The 16,495-nt window shown below is 46.2% G+C and overlaps 2 protein-coding genes across 2 annotated transcripts; one reads left to right on the top strand and one right to left on the bottom strand.

The window, feature by feature from the left end:
* Positions 1-11,374: 11,374 nt before the first annotated feature.
* On the bottom strand, positions 11,375-12,547 carry LOC138203821 (prostaglandin D2 receptor 2-like). Its single transcript, XM_069158812.1, has 2 exons — positions 11,545-12,547; positions 11,375-11,481 (listed from the first exon to the last, which is right to left on the bottom strand). The coding sequence occupies exons 1-2, from the start codon at positions 12,545-12,547 to the stop codon at positions 11,375-11,377; spliced, it is 1,110 nt and encodes a 369-aa protein (XP_069014913.1).
* A 2,026-nt stretch (positions 12,548-14,573) lies between these two features.
* On the top strand, positions 14,574-16,254 carry LOC138203820 (uncharacterized). Its single transcript, XM_069158811.1, has 6 exons — positions 14,574-14,616; positions 14,772-15,095; positions 15,203-15,529; positions 15,628-15,747; positions 15,956-15,987; positions 16,073-16,254. The coding sequence occupies exons 1-6, from the start codon at positions 14,574-14,576 to the stop codon at positions 16,193-16,195; spliced, it is 969 nt and encodes a 322-aa protein (XP_069014912.1). The 3' UTR covers positions 16,196-16,254.
* The last annotated feature ends 241 nt before the right edge of the window (positions 16,255-16,495 follow it).

The raw sequence follows: 16,495 nt of genomic DNA, 5'->3' as shown, positions 1-16,495 counted from the left end.
GGAAAAGGTGCTTCACTGCTCTGTTGTCCAACAAACCGCAGCGTGCGCACTTGTGAGTGTCACAGTGTTGAAGACCTCAGGAATAGAGAAAGCCAGCAAAGCAGAAGTTACCAAGTGTAAAATAAAATAAGCAAGGCTGTGACATAGTTAAACAGAAACGATGACTGCTGCAGGTCTGGTGAGGGCTTAAATGTCTGCAAACACAACTCTCTGGTTTGACTTTGTGTTGTGCTCTAGGTTTACACTGACACCTGCTGGTACATTTTGGAGCCGACGTTGTTTACTATTAAACATTTCCCCTTCCTCTTCAGCCCGTCAAAGAATCTAAGTAGTATCGCATGTGCCTATTACAGTGCACATCTCTTTATCTGTTATCTGTCTTACCATGATGATCACTACTTTCATCACAAAATACTTTTGAAATCCAAGACAGACCTGTGTAATCGGTGACTGAACAGTCTGAAGCACTTCTGCTTTTTGTCTCACTGCGGTTTGTGTAGTGTGTTACAGGGTGAGCTGTGTGTGCTACTTAAACAATGACAAGGCAAAGAAATAACACCTCTGTCTTGTTTTTGTACTGTTGAAACCTGCGAGTCATTTTCTCTCCCATGTCAAAAGCTCAAAACTTTTCTTCCTCTACAATAAAGAGTAAACTAATGAAGAGTAAAGCAGGCTTTGTACTTAATTAATTAGCTTAAAAAAAAAAGTGCTTCCTTTTCTGATGGTGGCTAAAGGAGGTCTCTGTCCGATCATTCTTCATACGCTAACTTTTTGAAACTAACAACTCGCACTGTGATTGGCCAGTTGTGTGAAAGTGAGGACAGACTTTTCTCTTAAGCCAGGGGTGTCAAACTCATTTTAGCTCAGGGGCCACGTGGAGAAAAATCTATTCTCAAGTGGGCCGGACCGATAAAATCATGGCATAATACCTTCAAAATAACGACAACTTCAGATTGTTTTCTTTGTTTTACTTAGGTCCAAAATAGTACAAGCACATTCTGAAAATGTACACAACACACAAAAACAAAATCCTCTTGACAAAACACTTCAAGTTAGTTGAAAATTCTGAGGAAAAAATAGGTGCAATTTCAAGAACACAATGCTTCAATGATTGGAATTTAAACTTCGTCTCAGTGTGTCTACAAAGTCATTAAACTTTAAGTCACAGTCTACCTGGGATTGAACAAAATACGAAATAAATAAATAAAACAACTCTTCTAGGTATTAAATACCTCATTTGTCATTTCCACATATTAATCCTGTGCTAACTCAACAAACCATAAAAACTGAGGTAGAAACTATTCAAGACGGTTGAGTTACTCTCTGCCATGTAAATTAAACTATTTATTGATAGAAAAATAAAAGCTGTGCAATGCATAAATAATTTCAACAAACCAAACTTATGAACTGAAATTTCTAACCTTATTACAGTAAATCACACACTGTTCATTTTCTTTAAATTTCCAGAGAAGACAATCATTTTCACAGAACTATATCAGGGTGCAGTATCTCATGCAGCATTTTAAGCCCATTATTTCATTCCTGAAACCTGGCATCCACAAACTCCTCGGTGACAGTCAAAGTGTCATCAACTCCGCGGATGAATATTGCCAGTTGCGCAACATCAGTAATGTCCGTGCCTTCGTCAATTGCAACTGAAAAAGCAATAAATGACTTTACTCCGCGCTTCAATTGGCTGTCCGAATCCGCCGAAAGATCAGAAATCCTGTCTGCAACTGTATTTCTTGTCAGGCTGATATTTGCAAAAGCCTGGCGCTTTTCAGGGCACACAATCTCCGCAGCCTTCAGCACGCATGTTTTTACAACTTCCCCCTCAATAAATGGCTTTGAAGCCACTGCAATTTCATGAGCTGTAATGTAGCTGGCTTTCACTGCAGCATCACTGATTTCTCGCCTACGAGTAAACACAGACTGCTGTTTCTTCAGACCCGCCAATAATTCATCCTCCTTCTCTCTTCTCTGTTGTCCTTGAAAGTTGTTGTATTTGTTGGCATGAAGAGTCTCATAGTGGCGACGAAGGTTATATTCTTTCAGCACTGAAACATGTTGTGAACACACCAAACACACAGCTTTCTTATTCACTTCCGTGAATAAATAGGAGGATGTCCATTTTTCTTGGAAAACTCTGCACTCTGCGTCCACTTGTCTCTTTTTTGACAGAGACATTTTGGGGCAATGAGGGTGCCAAATCACGTAATGTTCAAATTGGTCAGGCAGAATGACAAGCTCGCTCTGGACTGGCTGTAGCCGACTTGTTCAGCCCCAGTAGAAACACTTTGCTTGCTTAACAGAATTGCTATTGCGACACCCACCGGACACATTTAGAACAGCAGTTCCATTCATTGAAAAATTGCAGCTCAATTTTATGCTTTGCAAAATCATCTCGCGGGCCGGATTAAACCTATTCGCGGGCCTGATCCGGCCCGCGGGCCGTATGTTTGACACCCCTGTCTTAAGCTCTCTGCTGCCATTCGTCATGCCACTATTTTAGGCACTTTTTGTGCCAACAACCGAGTGCAACACTATGAACGTCCTACTGGTAAGACTGTCTGCAAATGTGCACCACTGTCCCTGTATTTAAAGAATACTGTGTCTCCCCCTCCCTCTCGATGCCAGTTCAAATCTACACACTTCCACTTCGTGTGGTGGATTGAACAACATGGCTTCCACACAAGAGGCTGCAGTGGTTAGCGCTGTCGCCTCATAGCAAGAAGGGTTGAACCTCGCCTGGAGCACTTTCTGTGTGGAGTCTGCGTCTTCTATCTGCGCCTGCATGAGTTTTCTCCGGACACTCTGGCTTTGAATGTGAGTGTCTGTCTTTCTGTGTTGGCCCTTGTGACGGACTGGCAACCTGCCCAGGGTTTTATCCTGCCTTTGTCCAAAGTCAGCTGGGATCAGCTCCAACCCCTGCTGTTATCCTGTCCAGGGTAAAGCAGGTATAGGTAATGGAAAGATAAAATGATGGCTATAAGACATATAATGGATATCAACCAATCCAAAAAGTTTAGGGGTCATTCAAGACTGCTTTGGAAGATGAGGTCTGCAATCATTGTTACTTATTTATGACACTACACACCCACAGCTACCAACTATTTACCCTTGATACCAAAATGTATTGTATTATGTAACATTGTTGTAAGACAGCAAGAATTTGTAACTGTATCAAAGAATGATGTAATTTAACTATTGAACAGTGAGTCAGTAGAATTAGCTTAAAATCCAAGCTGGATGAAGTTTTGTCGAGAATGATTTGCCTCTGCTTTCAAATCCCCTGATTTATCTGCTTGCCATGCATGTGCACTCACAGTATGTACAAACACTAAAACAAACACATACTAATACAAAACACTTCTTTGAAACATCAAGAAGTATGGAAACTACTTTGCCTGGATTGGTAATAATTGCACATCTGCATGAACAAAAATGACACGTGGAGATCCCCAAGGCTCCGCTCTCAGACCTCTTCTGTTCAATATCTACATGTTCACACTGACTCAGAATATGGAACAACAAAAATCTAAGTGCATGTAATATCACTGTCATGACGCACTCATATCATATACATATCACCCAGTAAGATAATTGAACAAATCAAAATGTTCATGCCAATTACTAATGTTAAAGATCACAAATCAAGCCAGAGATTTTGGTGTAGTTAATGACTCAAATACAATTTTGACAGTCACAATGACTAAATTGGACCTTTTTTCATTTTAAGAATATATCAAAAATTACTTGACTTACTCTACATCTCAGCATGATATGTTTATCTTTAGCAGACTTAATTATTGTAGTTCTGTCATTACATATAGCTGAAACTCATTCAGAACATTAGAATCATTGCAAGTTTAGAAAAGTACACCACATCGAATCCTCGTGTTAAAAAAACGGACTTTCAAGAACTACTGTCGTCTCAATAAGAACGGAATGGTTTAAAGCCCAAATACATTATGACCCATCCACCCCCCTGCTACTTGACTGCTGTGCACGAGGCATCTCCTCTAGTCAAGACGAAGCAGCGTTGATGAGTTATGTGTGGCAGAATTTTCATCCACAAAAGGATGCAAAATTGAGGTGCACAAGCCTGTTGCACTTTATACATCTGAAACACATCTACACCACAGAGAGTGTATCGAAGTTCAAACGAATGCAGGATGTTTTTGAAAGATCAATTTGGATCAAATTTTATAGTGAAATCAGGCAGCTTTGTGGAGTAAAACACACAGAAACATGCTGTTTGTACTATAGGTGGTGTCAAAATCAGAGAAATGGGTCAAACTTAATATCTGTCAAATCGGTGCTTCGCACTTCCTTTCGAAACCCACATATCGTATGCACCTGGGTTACGTACAGAACATTTTCCACTGAAGGTGCAACGCCTGCCTTCGACTCCTTTACTTTAACCGTCATCACACTGAAGAGTCTGAACACCGAAGAGGAAAGGATGCTCAGGTTTTACGTGCTCTTTGTTCTTGTCTTTAGAGCCTGTAAGTCACTCTTTATTCACACTGAAAATGGTTTCTGGGTATCTTAAATCTTACTTGAAACGCCTGTGATTATGCAATTGTGATTTTTTTTTTTTTTTAATGTGTATCATGATGTTTGTTTCAGATGGTGCACTGCTCTACGCTAACCCTGGAGACAACCTCAGGATGTCTATGTGGTTGTATTTTCGATGTTGCCGCTCAGCTGTGCTGCCGGAGAGAGGTGCGGCAGTGGGCGGTGCTTGGAGGAGGGTACTGCTGAGGGAAAAAACAGACAGGGAAATGACAGGACACAGGAGGAGAGGTATTCGGGGGTTAAACGGGAAAACACACTGGGAACAGACAGGAATCCTAACAGTACCCCCCTCTCAACGGGAGCCTCCTGGCGAACCGCCAGGCTTGTCAGGGTTCTGTCGGTGGTAAGTGCGAACCATCTCTGGATCCAAGATCCGGGAGCGTGGTACCCAGCACCGCTCCTCAGGCCCATAACCCTCCCAATCCACCAGATACTAGAACCCCCTACCTCTTCGGCGGACATCTGGGAGGCGATTTACCGTATAGACGGGCCCGCCATCGATGATTCGGGGTTGTGGAGGGGGTGTGGCCGGAGGATTTAATGGGCTGGTGACCACGGGTTTCAGGAGAGAGACATGGAAGACAGGGTGAATTCTCATGGAGGTCGGTAACTGTAACTTGACTGTGACGGGGTTGATTATAGCGGTGATAGGGAAAGGTCCAATGAATCTCGGGGACAGCTTTCTTGACTCTGTGCGAAGGGGAATATCCTTTGTTGAGAGCCAGACTTGCTGTCCGAGCTGGTACACGGGAGCGGGAACCCGGCGACGATCTGCCACCCTCTTATTTTGTTCCGCCGTGCGGAGTAGGGCGGCCCGAGTCTCCCTCCACACCCGCCTACAGCGACGGGCATGGACCTGGACCGATGGGACTGCTACCTCGACCTCCTGGCTAGGGAACAGGGGATGTTGATAGCCCAGGGAGGCCTCGAAGGGGAACAGTCCAGTGGCAGCGGAGGTGTGGGAATTGTGGGCGTATTCTACCCATGGAAGGTGACGGCTCCGGGATGCGGGATTGGCGGTGGTCACACACCGAAGAACGGCCTCCAACTCCTGATTCAGCCTCTCGGTCTGTCCATTTGTTTGGGGGTGGAACCCCGAGGAGAGGCTGGCCGTGGCCCCGATGGTCCGGCAAAACGCCTTCCAGACCTGAGAGGCGAACTGCGGGCCCCGATCAGACACAATATCCGCAGGGATGCCATGGAGTCGGACGACATGTAGGGTCAGCAGGTCAGCGGTCTCCTGGGCAGACGAAAGCTTGGGGAGTGGAACGAAGTGGGCCGCCTTTGAGAACCAGTCCACTATGGTCAGGATGACCGTGTTCTTGTCAGATGGAGTGAACCCCGTGACAAAGTCTAGGGCAATATGAGACCATGGGCGCTGGGGGGGTGGGGAGTGGTCGTAGTAGTCCCACAGGGGGTCGGTGTGAAGCCTTATTGTGGGCACACGTAGTGCAGGCCAAGACGTAGGCTCGCGAGTCCTCCTCGAGGGACGGCCACCGGAAGGTGCGGCAAAGCCAGTTTATGGTTCGGCGGATACCTGGGTGGCCGGAGAGCCGAGAGTCATGGGCCCACCGCAGGACCTGGGAACGGACGGACGGAGGAACGAACAGCCGGTCAGGGGGACCTCCTCCGGGGTCCGGCTGGGTCCGCTGAGCCTCATGCACCGCTGTCTCGACCTCCCAAGTCAGCGCCCCTAGCACGCAGGAGGGAGGCACAATGGTGTCCGGGGTTGGCTCTTCCTCATCCGGGGAAAACTGACGGGACAGGGTGTCGGGCTTAAGTGTTCTTGTGCCCTGGACGAAAGGTGATGGTGAAATTGAAACGGGAAAAAAAATAATGCCCAGCGGGCCTGACGGGGGTTTAGTCTTCTGGCTGAGTGTATATACTCCAGGTTCTTGTGATCTGTGAGGACGACAAAAGGCTGCGCTGATCCCTCCAGCCAGTGCCTCCGCTCCTCCAGAGCTAATTTCACAGCCAGCAGTTCTCGGTTACCTACGTCGTAATTCCGCTGGGCAGGGGAGAGTCTTCGGGAGAAGAACGCACAAGGTCGAAGCCTGGAATCAGCGGCTGAACGTTGGCACAGCAGTGCCCCGACCCCAGTATCCGAAGCGTCCACCTCGACTATGAACTGGCGCCTCTCATCCGGATGTGCGAGGATAGGGGCCGAGGCAAACTGTTCCTTGAGGGCCAAAAAGGCCTTGTTGGCCTCGGGTGTCCAGCTAAAATCCACCTTGGTGGATGTGAGTCGAGTTAGGGGAAGAGCCGTCTGGCTGTAACCCCGGATGAACCGCCGGTAAAAATTGGCGAACCTAAGAACTGCTGAAGTCTCTTCCGGGAGGAGGGCACAGGCCATTCGGTCACAGCTTTGACCTTCTCCGGGTCCTTTCGGAGCTGCCCCTCCTCTATGATGAAGCCCAAAAACTGGACGGAAGGGACATGGAACTCGTACTTCTCTGCCTTAACGAAGAGCCGGTTCTCCAGGAGCCTTTGAAGGACCTGACGGACATGATGGTAGTGTTCCTCGGGGGTAGCCGAATAGTTTAATATGTCGTCCAAATAGACGAACACCAACCGGTTTAGGAAGTCCCGAAGAACGTCGTTAACCAGGGCCTGGAAGACAGCAGGGGCATTGGTCAGGCCGAAGGGCATGACCAAATATTCGAAATGACCAAGGGGGCTGTTAAACGCCGTCTTCCACTCATCTCCCTCTCGGATTCGGACCAGGTGGTAGGCGTTATGGAGGTCCAATTTAGTGAACATGGTGGCCCCAGCGAGAGACTCGAAGACGGGGTCTAGCACTGGTAGAGGGTATTTATTTTTGGTGGTAATCTGGTTGAGACCACGGTAGTCAATGCAGGGATGCAGGGTCTTGTCTTTCTTTGTTACAAAAAAAACCAACCCTCTCCCGGTGAGGAGGATGAGGGACGGATAATTCCTGCGGCTAGAGAGTCTGTAATATATCGCTCCATTGCCTCTTGTTCGGGTCGGGACAGATTGTAGAGGCGGCTGGTGGGAAACAATGCGCCAGAGAGCAACTCGATGGCGCAGTCGTACGGCCGATGAGGTGGTAGGGAGAGGGCTTGTTCCTTACTAAAAGTCTCCCCCAGATCCACGTACTCCCGGGGAACAGAGGATAGGTCGGGTCCAGCCGTAGAACTGCAGGGGATGTTTTCAGGCAGGGGAACGGCGGATCTGAGGCAGCGCGAATGACAGGCCGGGCTCCAACCCAGGACTCTCTCTCCTATCCAATCGATCCGGGGGTTGTGGTCCCGGAGCCAAGGATGGCCCAAAACCAGGGGCGTCTGAGGAGTCGGGAACACATACAACCGAATCTTATGGCGGTGATTGCCTGACACGAGCAGAGGAATAGGCAGAGTTCGGTGTGTGATGGTCACCAGCGGGCTGCCATCCAGGGCGCTCACCGACAGCGGCCGCTCCAGAGCCTCCACCGGAATCCCGTGCGTGGAGACGAACGTGGAGTCTAAAAAGTTCTGTTCGGCTCCAGAGTCAATAATGGCCGAGATGGGAAGAGGACCTGATGGCAAGCCCAGGCTCGCTGGCAACGTCAGGCGAGACTTGGGATGGGGAAAACGCTTGGATTCACTCGCCAGTGTCCCAACCACTACTGGCGAGCTCCCTCTTTTGGCCGAACCGGACAGGAAGCGACGCGATGCCCCGGCTCCCCACAGTAGAGGCAATCTCCCGACCTGAGGCGCTGCTCCCTCTGTTGCCGAGTGAGACGCGACCTCCCAAGCTGCATGGGCTCCTCGTCCGCTGGCGTCGTCGTAGCGGTGTGGTCCAACTGATCAGGAGTGGGTCGACGTGTAGGTGCCTGGAACGAGAAACTGGAAAAGGGGTTAGACTGGCGGCCCGGCGGGGCAGTCCGGCGGGTCCTCTCGCACCGTCTCTCCCGCATCCGGTTATCCAGCCGAATGGAGAGAGAGATGAGTTCATCTAAGGAGTCGGCCTCCTCCCGAACGGCGAGCTCATCCTTAAGTACCTCGGATAGACTGTTCTGGTACACACCCCGCAGGGCCCTCTCGTCCCAACCGGACTCGGCAGCTAGGATCCGGAACTCCACTGAAAATTCAGCCGCGCTCATAGCGCCCTGGCGTAGGTGAAGCAGCCGCTGTACCGCATCACTGGAGTACTCCGGGTGATCGAACACCTTCTTAAACTCCTCCCTCAGCCGTGCGAACGAGGTAGAGTCTACTGAGTTCCGAGTCTGCCAGGCCTCAGCCCAGATCAAGGCTCGTCCTCGCAGCAACCCTATCATATAAGAGATCTTCGAACTGTCCGAGGCATAGGTGATAGGCTGCTGCCGGAACACTAACATCATTTGTAATAAAAATCCTCTGCAACCCGTTGTAGCCCCGTGAAAAGGCTCCGGGGGCGGAACAAATGACTCACGGGGAGGAGGTGAAGCCGCGACGGGCGGTCCAGCGATGGACGGTCCAGAGACGGCCTGGAGAGAGAGAGAGATCCCGCATCATAGTCCCGAACTCTGCCACCTGGGAGCCGAGAGCCTGTTGAGCGTCACAGTCAGTCCCTGGAACAGCTGATGGTGCTGTCCGATGAGAATCCCCTGGTTCGCAAGCGCCCTCTGCAGGTGGTCCGCAGAGGTGGATTCTGCTGCAGTCGCTGGGTCCACGTCTGGTCAGTTTGTTCTGTTGTGAAGTGTGCTTCAAGTGAACCCAAATGCAGACACAGCAGCGGAATGTCAGGTGAACCAAGTCCTTTATTTCTCCTAGGTATAGATAACCAACAGGAGGCACACAAAATGTCTGAGTCCAAATGTGCGGCTATGCGCTCCTCCGCGATTGCGGCTGGCTGCCGGCGCGGGGCCTTGCCACCCGAGGGAATCCCGGGGATCTCCTCGGCACGTGACCGGGTGACGTAGCTCCGCTGGGGGGAATCCCCAGACTTCTCCTCAGCGGGCTGATTGGCTGGATCGACTGTGTGACGTCCGCGACTCGACACAGGATCGCCCAAACCCTCGACAGCGGATCTCCGAGGAACACACTGGAAGGTCTCTTCGTGCAGGTGATGCCCGTGGCTCGACACTGGACGGAATAGGCAGGGTTGACTGTGTGACACTTGTAGCTCGACACAGGATTGCCAAGATTACCGCAGATGATCTCCGTGGAACAATCTGGAATCTTCTTCGTTCAGGCGGGTGCCCGTGGCTCGACACTGAAAGGCAGGAAACAGGAAACAGGTTGGAGTCAGAATCGGAATCTTAACACCGGGAGACGGACGGACTTACTGGACGGGTTGCGGGAAGACAACGGACGAACTGACAACCGGACGGGCAGGAGACCAGGGTATTAATAGCGGCCGGCGTAATCACTCGGAATGCCGCTCAGCTGTGCTGCCGGAGAGAGGTGCGGCAGTGGGCGGTGCTTGGAGGAAGGTACTGCTGAGGGAAAAAACAGACAGGGAAATGACAGGACACAGGAGGAGAGGTATTCGGGGGTTAAACGGGAAAACACACTGGGAACAGACAGGAATCCTAAGAGAAAACTAAAAATTAAACCAATGTGAAGTGCAAAAAAGTTCCTCCAGTGGACACCTAAGGCTAGTTCCAAAAGCGAGTCAATCACCGTAGACCCTCATGTTAAAATGCTCTTTTCAGCCCCTGGTTCTCACTGTTGCCTCAAGAAGAGATATAAAGATGAATAAATTAAAAATCTGGAAGCGATCTGATCGCATATTGAAAAGATGTATTTGTTTCTGCTTTGAGACTGTGTTTCGAGTGTGAAAAGTGCAAAATGCACAACCTATTTTTTGCTAATATGTTTACAACAATAATAATAATTAAAAAAAAAAATCCTGTTTAATCACTTGTTTCCTATCAGTTATTTTGAAAATAGAATGAATGTGAATCACCACAGACAAAACAGTCATGACTGTGGTTTAATCGTTATAAACCACATCAAAACATAATGTTTTTTTTTTTTTTTATCTCTTTATTCATCTTCATTTCACTCCATTGAAATGACTGGTTAACAAACCAGAGGTACAGTGCATATTTTAAGACATCTGTTTCAAGCACCCGGAGTGAATGAACCAATAAGGAAAGAAAATACAGAAGCTCCAAAAATATACTTGTTTCAGCACTTTGAGCGACCGATACCATCTCAACACTTCATGCGTCTGCAGTTCCTGCTGTCACATCAGTAAAATGTGCAAAGCGAGCGCACAAATGACATTACAAGTACCGTAAACTTGAATAAAATAAAAAGTAGGTCATCAGCTGAAGACGTAGCCATCACAAACAAAGCAATGACGCTAAAGGACCGGGTTAAAATACTAATGAAGAACGCAGGGCCCGACAATCTTAAAACTTAAAATGATTTGGCATAATGGACATTTTCACACAAGAACTTCCATCAGGAAGACAAAGTCCAGTGGATTTGACTCTGAAAATAATGAAGTTTCCATCAGTGAAATGTAATAGATCAGAAATGTTTTAAACTAAAACCTTGCAACGAACATATGTAAAATGAGTTGCCTGACCACTTTCAATTTGAAATGAAATACAGAAATGTTTCATCAGTGACAGTTTGGAAGTGACACAAAAGAAAGGAAATATGAAACAAAGGGAATTAGGGACAGAAAAAGGGACTGAAGCTGCAATATATTGTAACTGGAGCAGATCAGAAAACAAGGGCTCTTCTTACTGAAATATCATACAGAAATAAAAGCCTTTTTTTTCATATAAAGGCTGTTCCTCTGTGCAGTTGAAGTGAGTAAAAGCCATATTTACAGAATTGATGGTACCTTTCCAGGTCTAAGCCGAGTTAGATTCCGCCTCTGTTTTCGGAACAAAAGATTGAGTGGAATTCTTCTGCTTCATCCCAAACTCAGAGGTGCTGAGTGAGCCCCGCCCGGTGCTGAGTGAGCCCTGGGCGGGGCTGAGTGAGCCCCGGGCGGTGCTGAGTGAGCCCCGGGCGGTGCTATAGCGCCGGGCCATCTCTGCCAGATCCTCAACCAGAACACTCTCCAACACTGTGCCGAGAGAATGCCTGATCTTACTGCACAGGTCAGGGCAGCTGAACACATACAGAATGGGGTTGAGGACACTGTTAAGGAAGCCAATTGTTGCTGAAATCGGGAGGGCCTTGCTGGTAAATGACTGCACAGGATGCTCACTGGGAACCATCACCTGGATGATAATGAACAAGTGGTAGGGAGTCCAGCAGAGAATGAAGCTCACCACCACGGCCATTACGAGTCGAACAAAACGGAAAGGCCGCCGGCAGCCTCTGCGGGCCAAGGCGGTGTTCACGGCAGCATAGCTGAAGATGATGATTATGAGAGGGATCAGGAAGGCTAGAAGGAGCCTAAATATCGCCAGGCCTTGCTTGCGATGCTTACATAAAGACTGCAGGTCATGTGGTCCACTAGGGCGGAACAGAGCGTAGTTGTAGTAACAGATAACCCTCCCGGTGGGTAAGGTGATGGTATCACGGAACATGTAGAAGGGAATAGTGCAGACCACGGCCAAGGCCCAGATTACCCCACATATGATGCCCACGAGTTGGATGTTCCTGTAGTTTTGAGCCCAGACGGGTCTCAGCACCACCAAGCAGCGGTCCATAGAAATGGCCGCCAGCAGGAAGCCGCTGACGAACATGTTGAGGAAGAAGACGGAGGATTGGATGCGGCAGAGGGTCGGGCCCAACGTCCAGGAGTTGCCTTTGGCCATGTAGACGGTGAAGAAGGGCAGGAAAGAGGTGGTCAGCAGGTCAGAGGCAGCGAGGTTCAGGATCCAGATGCTGATGACAGAGCGGCGGACATGGAGGCCCACCACTACGAGGATGATGAGGTTTTCCACGATGCCAAAGGTAGAGACCAGGCCGTGGAGGGAAATGGTAAAAATAACCAAGGGACTTAACTTGGTTGTTTGGTTTGAGGGGGTGAAGGTGATGTTTGCCCCCTGGCTGGAAGGACAGTACAGCATCTTGAAAGGAAAAGGTCTTGATGTCGCACGGAGCAGATTCAATTCAGACTGTTGCTTCACACGGCTGAGATCTGCAACAGAGATTCGAACATGCAAAGCTGAGCATTAAAAAATTGTATGAAGAAAATAAATAATGAAAGGATATGGAAAGAGAACTGTTTTAGCTCACAGTTTCTTCCAATAGTGGTACAGAGCTCATGAGATAGTGAGCTCATTTAGTCTCAAGTTACAATGCACTAAAATCTGACTGAAACCGAAATATTTTAAAGCTGTTTTTTAAGTTTAAGTAATGTTTTATTAGTTGTTAATACATCCATTATTTCTGTTTTACAGAGCAATAATAAGTATTTAAATATCACGACAAAGAGTTTTCACAACCTGGCAACTCATAATATTTGTCTGACAATGCAGGATTATTACTTGGCCATAAAGTATCAATCAATGTCAATCAGTGACAACTTGTGAATATTTATTGTACCTTATCAGAAAGTTGAGGGAAACTGCGGGGCTGTACTCGTACACTGTGGATATGAGAAAAGATGAGTCGGTGTTATCCATTAAATCACCAGAGAGTTACAGTACAGGACAGTTAGCTCACAGGTAAAACTCTTTGCGGAGCGCCTCTGGGTCTATTTATTGTCTCTGGACGACATTACTCTCAGAGTCAACTATTTACCCTTGATACCAAAATGTATTGTATTATGTAACATTGTTGTAAGACAGCAAGAATTTGTAACTGTATCAAAGAATGATGTAATTTAACTATTGAACAGTGAGTCAGTAGAATTAGCTTAAAATCCAAGCTGGATGAAGTTTTGTCGAGAATGATTTGCCTCTGCTTTCAAATCCCCTGATTTATCTGCTTGCCATGCATGTGCACTCACAGTATGTACAAACACTAAAACAAACACATACTAATACAAAACACTTCTTTGAAACATCAAGAAGTATGGAAACTACTTTGCCTGGATTGGTAATAATTGCACATCTGCATGAACAAAAATGACACGTGGAGATCCCCAAGGCTCCGCTCTCAGACCTCTTCTGTTCAATATCTACATGTTCACACTGACTCAGAATATGGAACAACAAAAATCTAAGTGCATGTAATATCACTGTCATGACGCACTCATATCATATACATATCACCCAGTAAGATAATTGAACAAATCAAAATGTCCATGCCAATTACTAATGTTAAAGATCACAAATCAAGCCAGAGATTTTGGTGTAGTTAATGACTCAAATACAATTTTGACAGTCACAATGACTAAATTGGACCTTTTTTCATTTTAAGAATATATCAAAAATTACTTGACTTACTCTACATCTCAGCATGATATGTTTATCTTTAGCAGACTTAATTATTGTAGTTCTGTCATTACATATAGCTGAAACTCATTCAGAACATTAGAATCATTGCAAGTTTAGAAAAGTACACCACATCGAATCCTCGTGTTAAAAAAAAAATGGACTTTCAAGAACTACTGTCGTCTCAATAAGAACGGAATGGTTTAAAGCCCAAATACATTATGACCCATCCACCCCTCTGCTGCTTGACTGCTGTGCACGAGGCATCTCCTCTAGTCAAGACGAAGCAGCGTTGATGAGTTATGTGTGGCAGAATTTTCATCCACAAAAGGATGCAAAATTGAGGTGCACAAGCCTGTTGCACTTTATACATCTGAAACACATCTACACCACAGAGAGTGTATCGAAGTTCAAACGAATGCAGGATGTTTTTGAAAGATCAATTTGAATCAAATTTTATAGTGAAATCAGGCAGCTTTGTGGAGTAAAACACACAGAAACATGCTGTTTGTACTATAGGTGGTGTCAAAATCAGAGAAATGGGTCAAACTTAATATCTGTCAAATCGGTGCTTCGCACTTCCTTTCGAAACCCACATATCGTATGCACCTGGGTTACGTACAGACCATTTTCCACTGAAGGTGCAACGCCTGCCTTCGACTCCTTTACTTTAACCGCCATCACACTGAAGAGTCTGAACACCGAAGAGGAAAGGATGCTCAGGTTTTACGTGCTCTTTGTTCTTGTCTTTAGAGCCTGTAAGTCACTCTTTATTCACACTGAAAATGGTTTCTGGGTATCTTAAATCTTACTTGAAACGCCTGTGATTATGCAATTGTGATTTAAAAATTTTTTTTTTTTTAATGTGTATCATTATGTTTGCATTCAGCGGTCATCTTTATCTGTGTTTCAGATGGTGCACTGCTCTACGCTAACCCTGGAGATAATGTGACTTTACCTTGTTACTATGTCTTCCGTGCTAAACACTTATGCTGGTACAAGCAGGTAGCAGGGCAGCAACCTCAGATACTATCCTCTTTCTACAAACATTCACCAGACTCCAACATCTTCCACAACCAGTTTAAAGACAACAAACGATTTACAATTGATAGTGGAGAAGGGTTCTACCATCTGAGCATTTCCAACGTCCAGGAATTGGATTCAGCCATGTACTTCTGTGGAGAAATCAGCATTACCGTCACTAATTTTAAGAAAGGAATATTTTTACTTTTGAATGGTAATTCTTTTAGATTTTAAACATTCAACAATTTAAAAGCTATTCATTACATTTTTCCATTTGCTCTTTGGTTTCATATCATTTCCTAAAATGTCTGTTTTTTTAAGAGTCCGGTCGCAGGTCTTTCCCCCAGCAGCCGGAGTCCAACTCTGTGCAACCAGGAGGCTCTGCAACTCTGAACTGCACGGTGCCCGCTGGAGCCAGAGATGGAGAATACAATGTTTACTGGTTCAAAAAGGATTCAGAAAACTTTGGAATCATGTACGTCAACACACAGAGCAGCCGTCAGTGTGTGAAGAACTCCACGTCTCCAGGCTGTGAGTGCAGTTTATCAATGAGGAACCTGAGCCAGTCTGATGCCGGGACGTACTACTGTGCCGTGGCGTCATGTGGGGAGATACTGTTTGGGAATGGAGCGAGACTCAGTGTTGAAGGTGAGAAAAATACGGAAGCTACTTCTTTTCTCTTCAGGCTCGTATTTTTTTTTTTAAATTTTTTAATCTTGGTTTACTTTGGTTTCTACGTTTTACAGAGAAGCAGTCTGTCTTAGTGCCTTGTGTGGTCGCAGCTCTGGTTGCGTCTGTCGTCTTGAACATCGTCCTATGTGGTTTTCTCTGCCAGATGAACAGGAGGAATTATCTTCATTCTGAAGGTACAACTAATGATTATCTATCGCAAAAGTGATGTCTTGGAAAGAATAAGAAAATAGGCTGATTGTACTTAAATTCATTTATTTCCGTACACACACTTGTATTCAGCCATGCAGATTGTTTGGGCTTTATTTTGAGGTATCTGCTTACCAATGACAGATGACTATTTAAGTTAATGACTACAATTTTTTTTAAATTTTTTTTTTAAAGGGTCACATCCAGATCACACTGCTGACAGTCAGGTAATTTAAAAATAAAATCTTCCAAACATGAGTTACACGTTTGTATGAAGACAAATCCAAAATGCATCTTTCTCATTCCCAGCAGAATGAAGATGTTTCTGGTGTGCAGTACGCAGCTCCCCACTTCAAAAAGAGGCAAGACACGAGCAATAGACAGAGAAACACAGAGGTGGTTTACTCTGTAGTTAACCGGTCGGGCCTGGAGTGAGTTTAATCAAACCAACCCCCCTCCACTGCTGCAACCGTCGTTCTGACTGCTGTGTTTTTAATTTTTGTCAATATATGTAATGAAATCAATTAACTTTGTGTTTTAAATGCGTTTGATCATCTTTAACCCTGTTTCTGATTAACTGCAATGGTAAAAGTATAATCATATTATTGGGGTTACTAAATAAGCACATGGCTGGGGTTAGGAAAAAAACAAAACAAAACATGACTGGGGTTAGGAAACAAAAAACAACTCGTTGCCACCTCCTGTATTCTAACTTCATCATGCCGTGTAAAGCGT

The sequence above is a fragment of the Embiotoca jacksoni genome, unplaced genomic scaffold (assembly GCF_022577435.1).
Source record: "Embiotoca jacksoni isolate LCO1_2020_lvr unplaced genomic scaffold, fEmbJac1.0.p SCAF_24, whole genome shotgun sequence".
NCBI lineage: Eukaryota > Metazoa > Chordata > Actinopteri > Embiotocidae > Embiotoca > Embiotoca jacksoni.
The sequence above is the reverse complement of the archived record's forward strand: the minus strand, read 5'-3'. Positions and strand labels throughout refer to the sequence as shown.

Bases quoted from the DNA above. Each gene is read 5' to 3' on its own strand.
- LOC138203821 (XM_069158812.1), bottom strand. From the start codon at position 12,547: ATGCTGTACTGTCCTTCCAGCCAGGGGGCAAACATCACCTTCACCCCC. The intron at 11,482-11,544 runs ATAGCACCGCCC...CCCAGGGCTCAC, and splicing joins GGCAGAGATGGCCCGGCGCT to TCAGCACCGGGCGGGGCTCA.
- LOC138203820 (XM_069158811.1), top strand. From the start codon at position 14,574: ATGCTCAGGTTTTACGTGCTCTTTGTTCTTGTCTTTAGAGCCT. The intron at 15,530-15,627 runs GTGAGAAAAATA...TACGTTTTACAG, and splicing joins AGCGAGACTCAGTGTTGAAG to AGAAGCAGTCTGTCTTAGTG. The intron at 15,988-16,072 runs GTAATTTAAAAA...CATTCCCAGCAG, and splicing joins ATCACACTGCTGACAGTCAG to AATGAAGATGTTTCTGGTGT.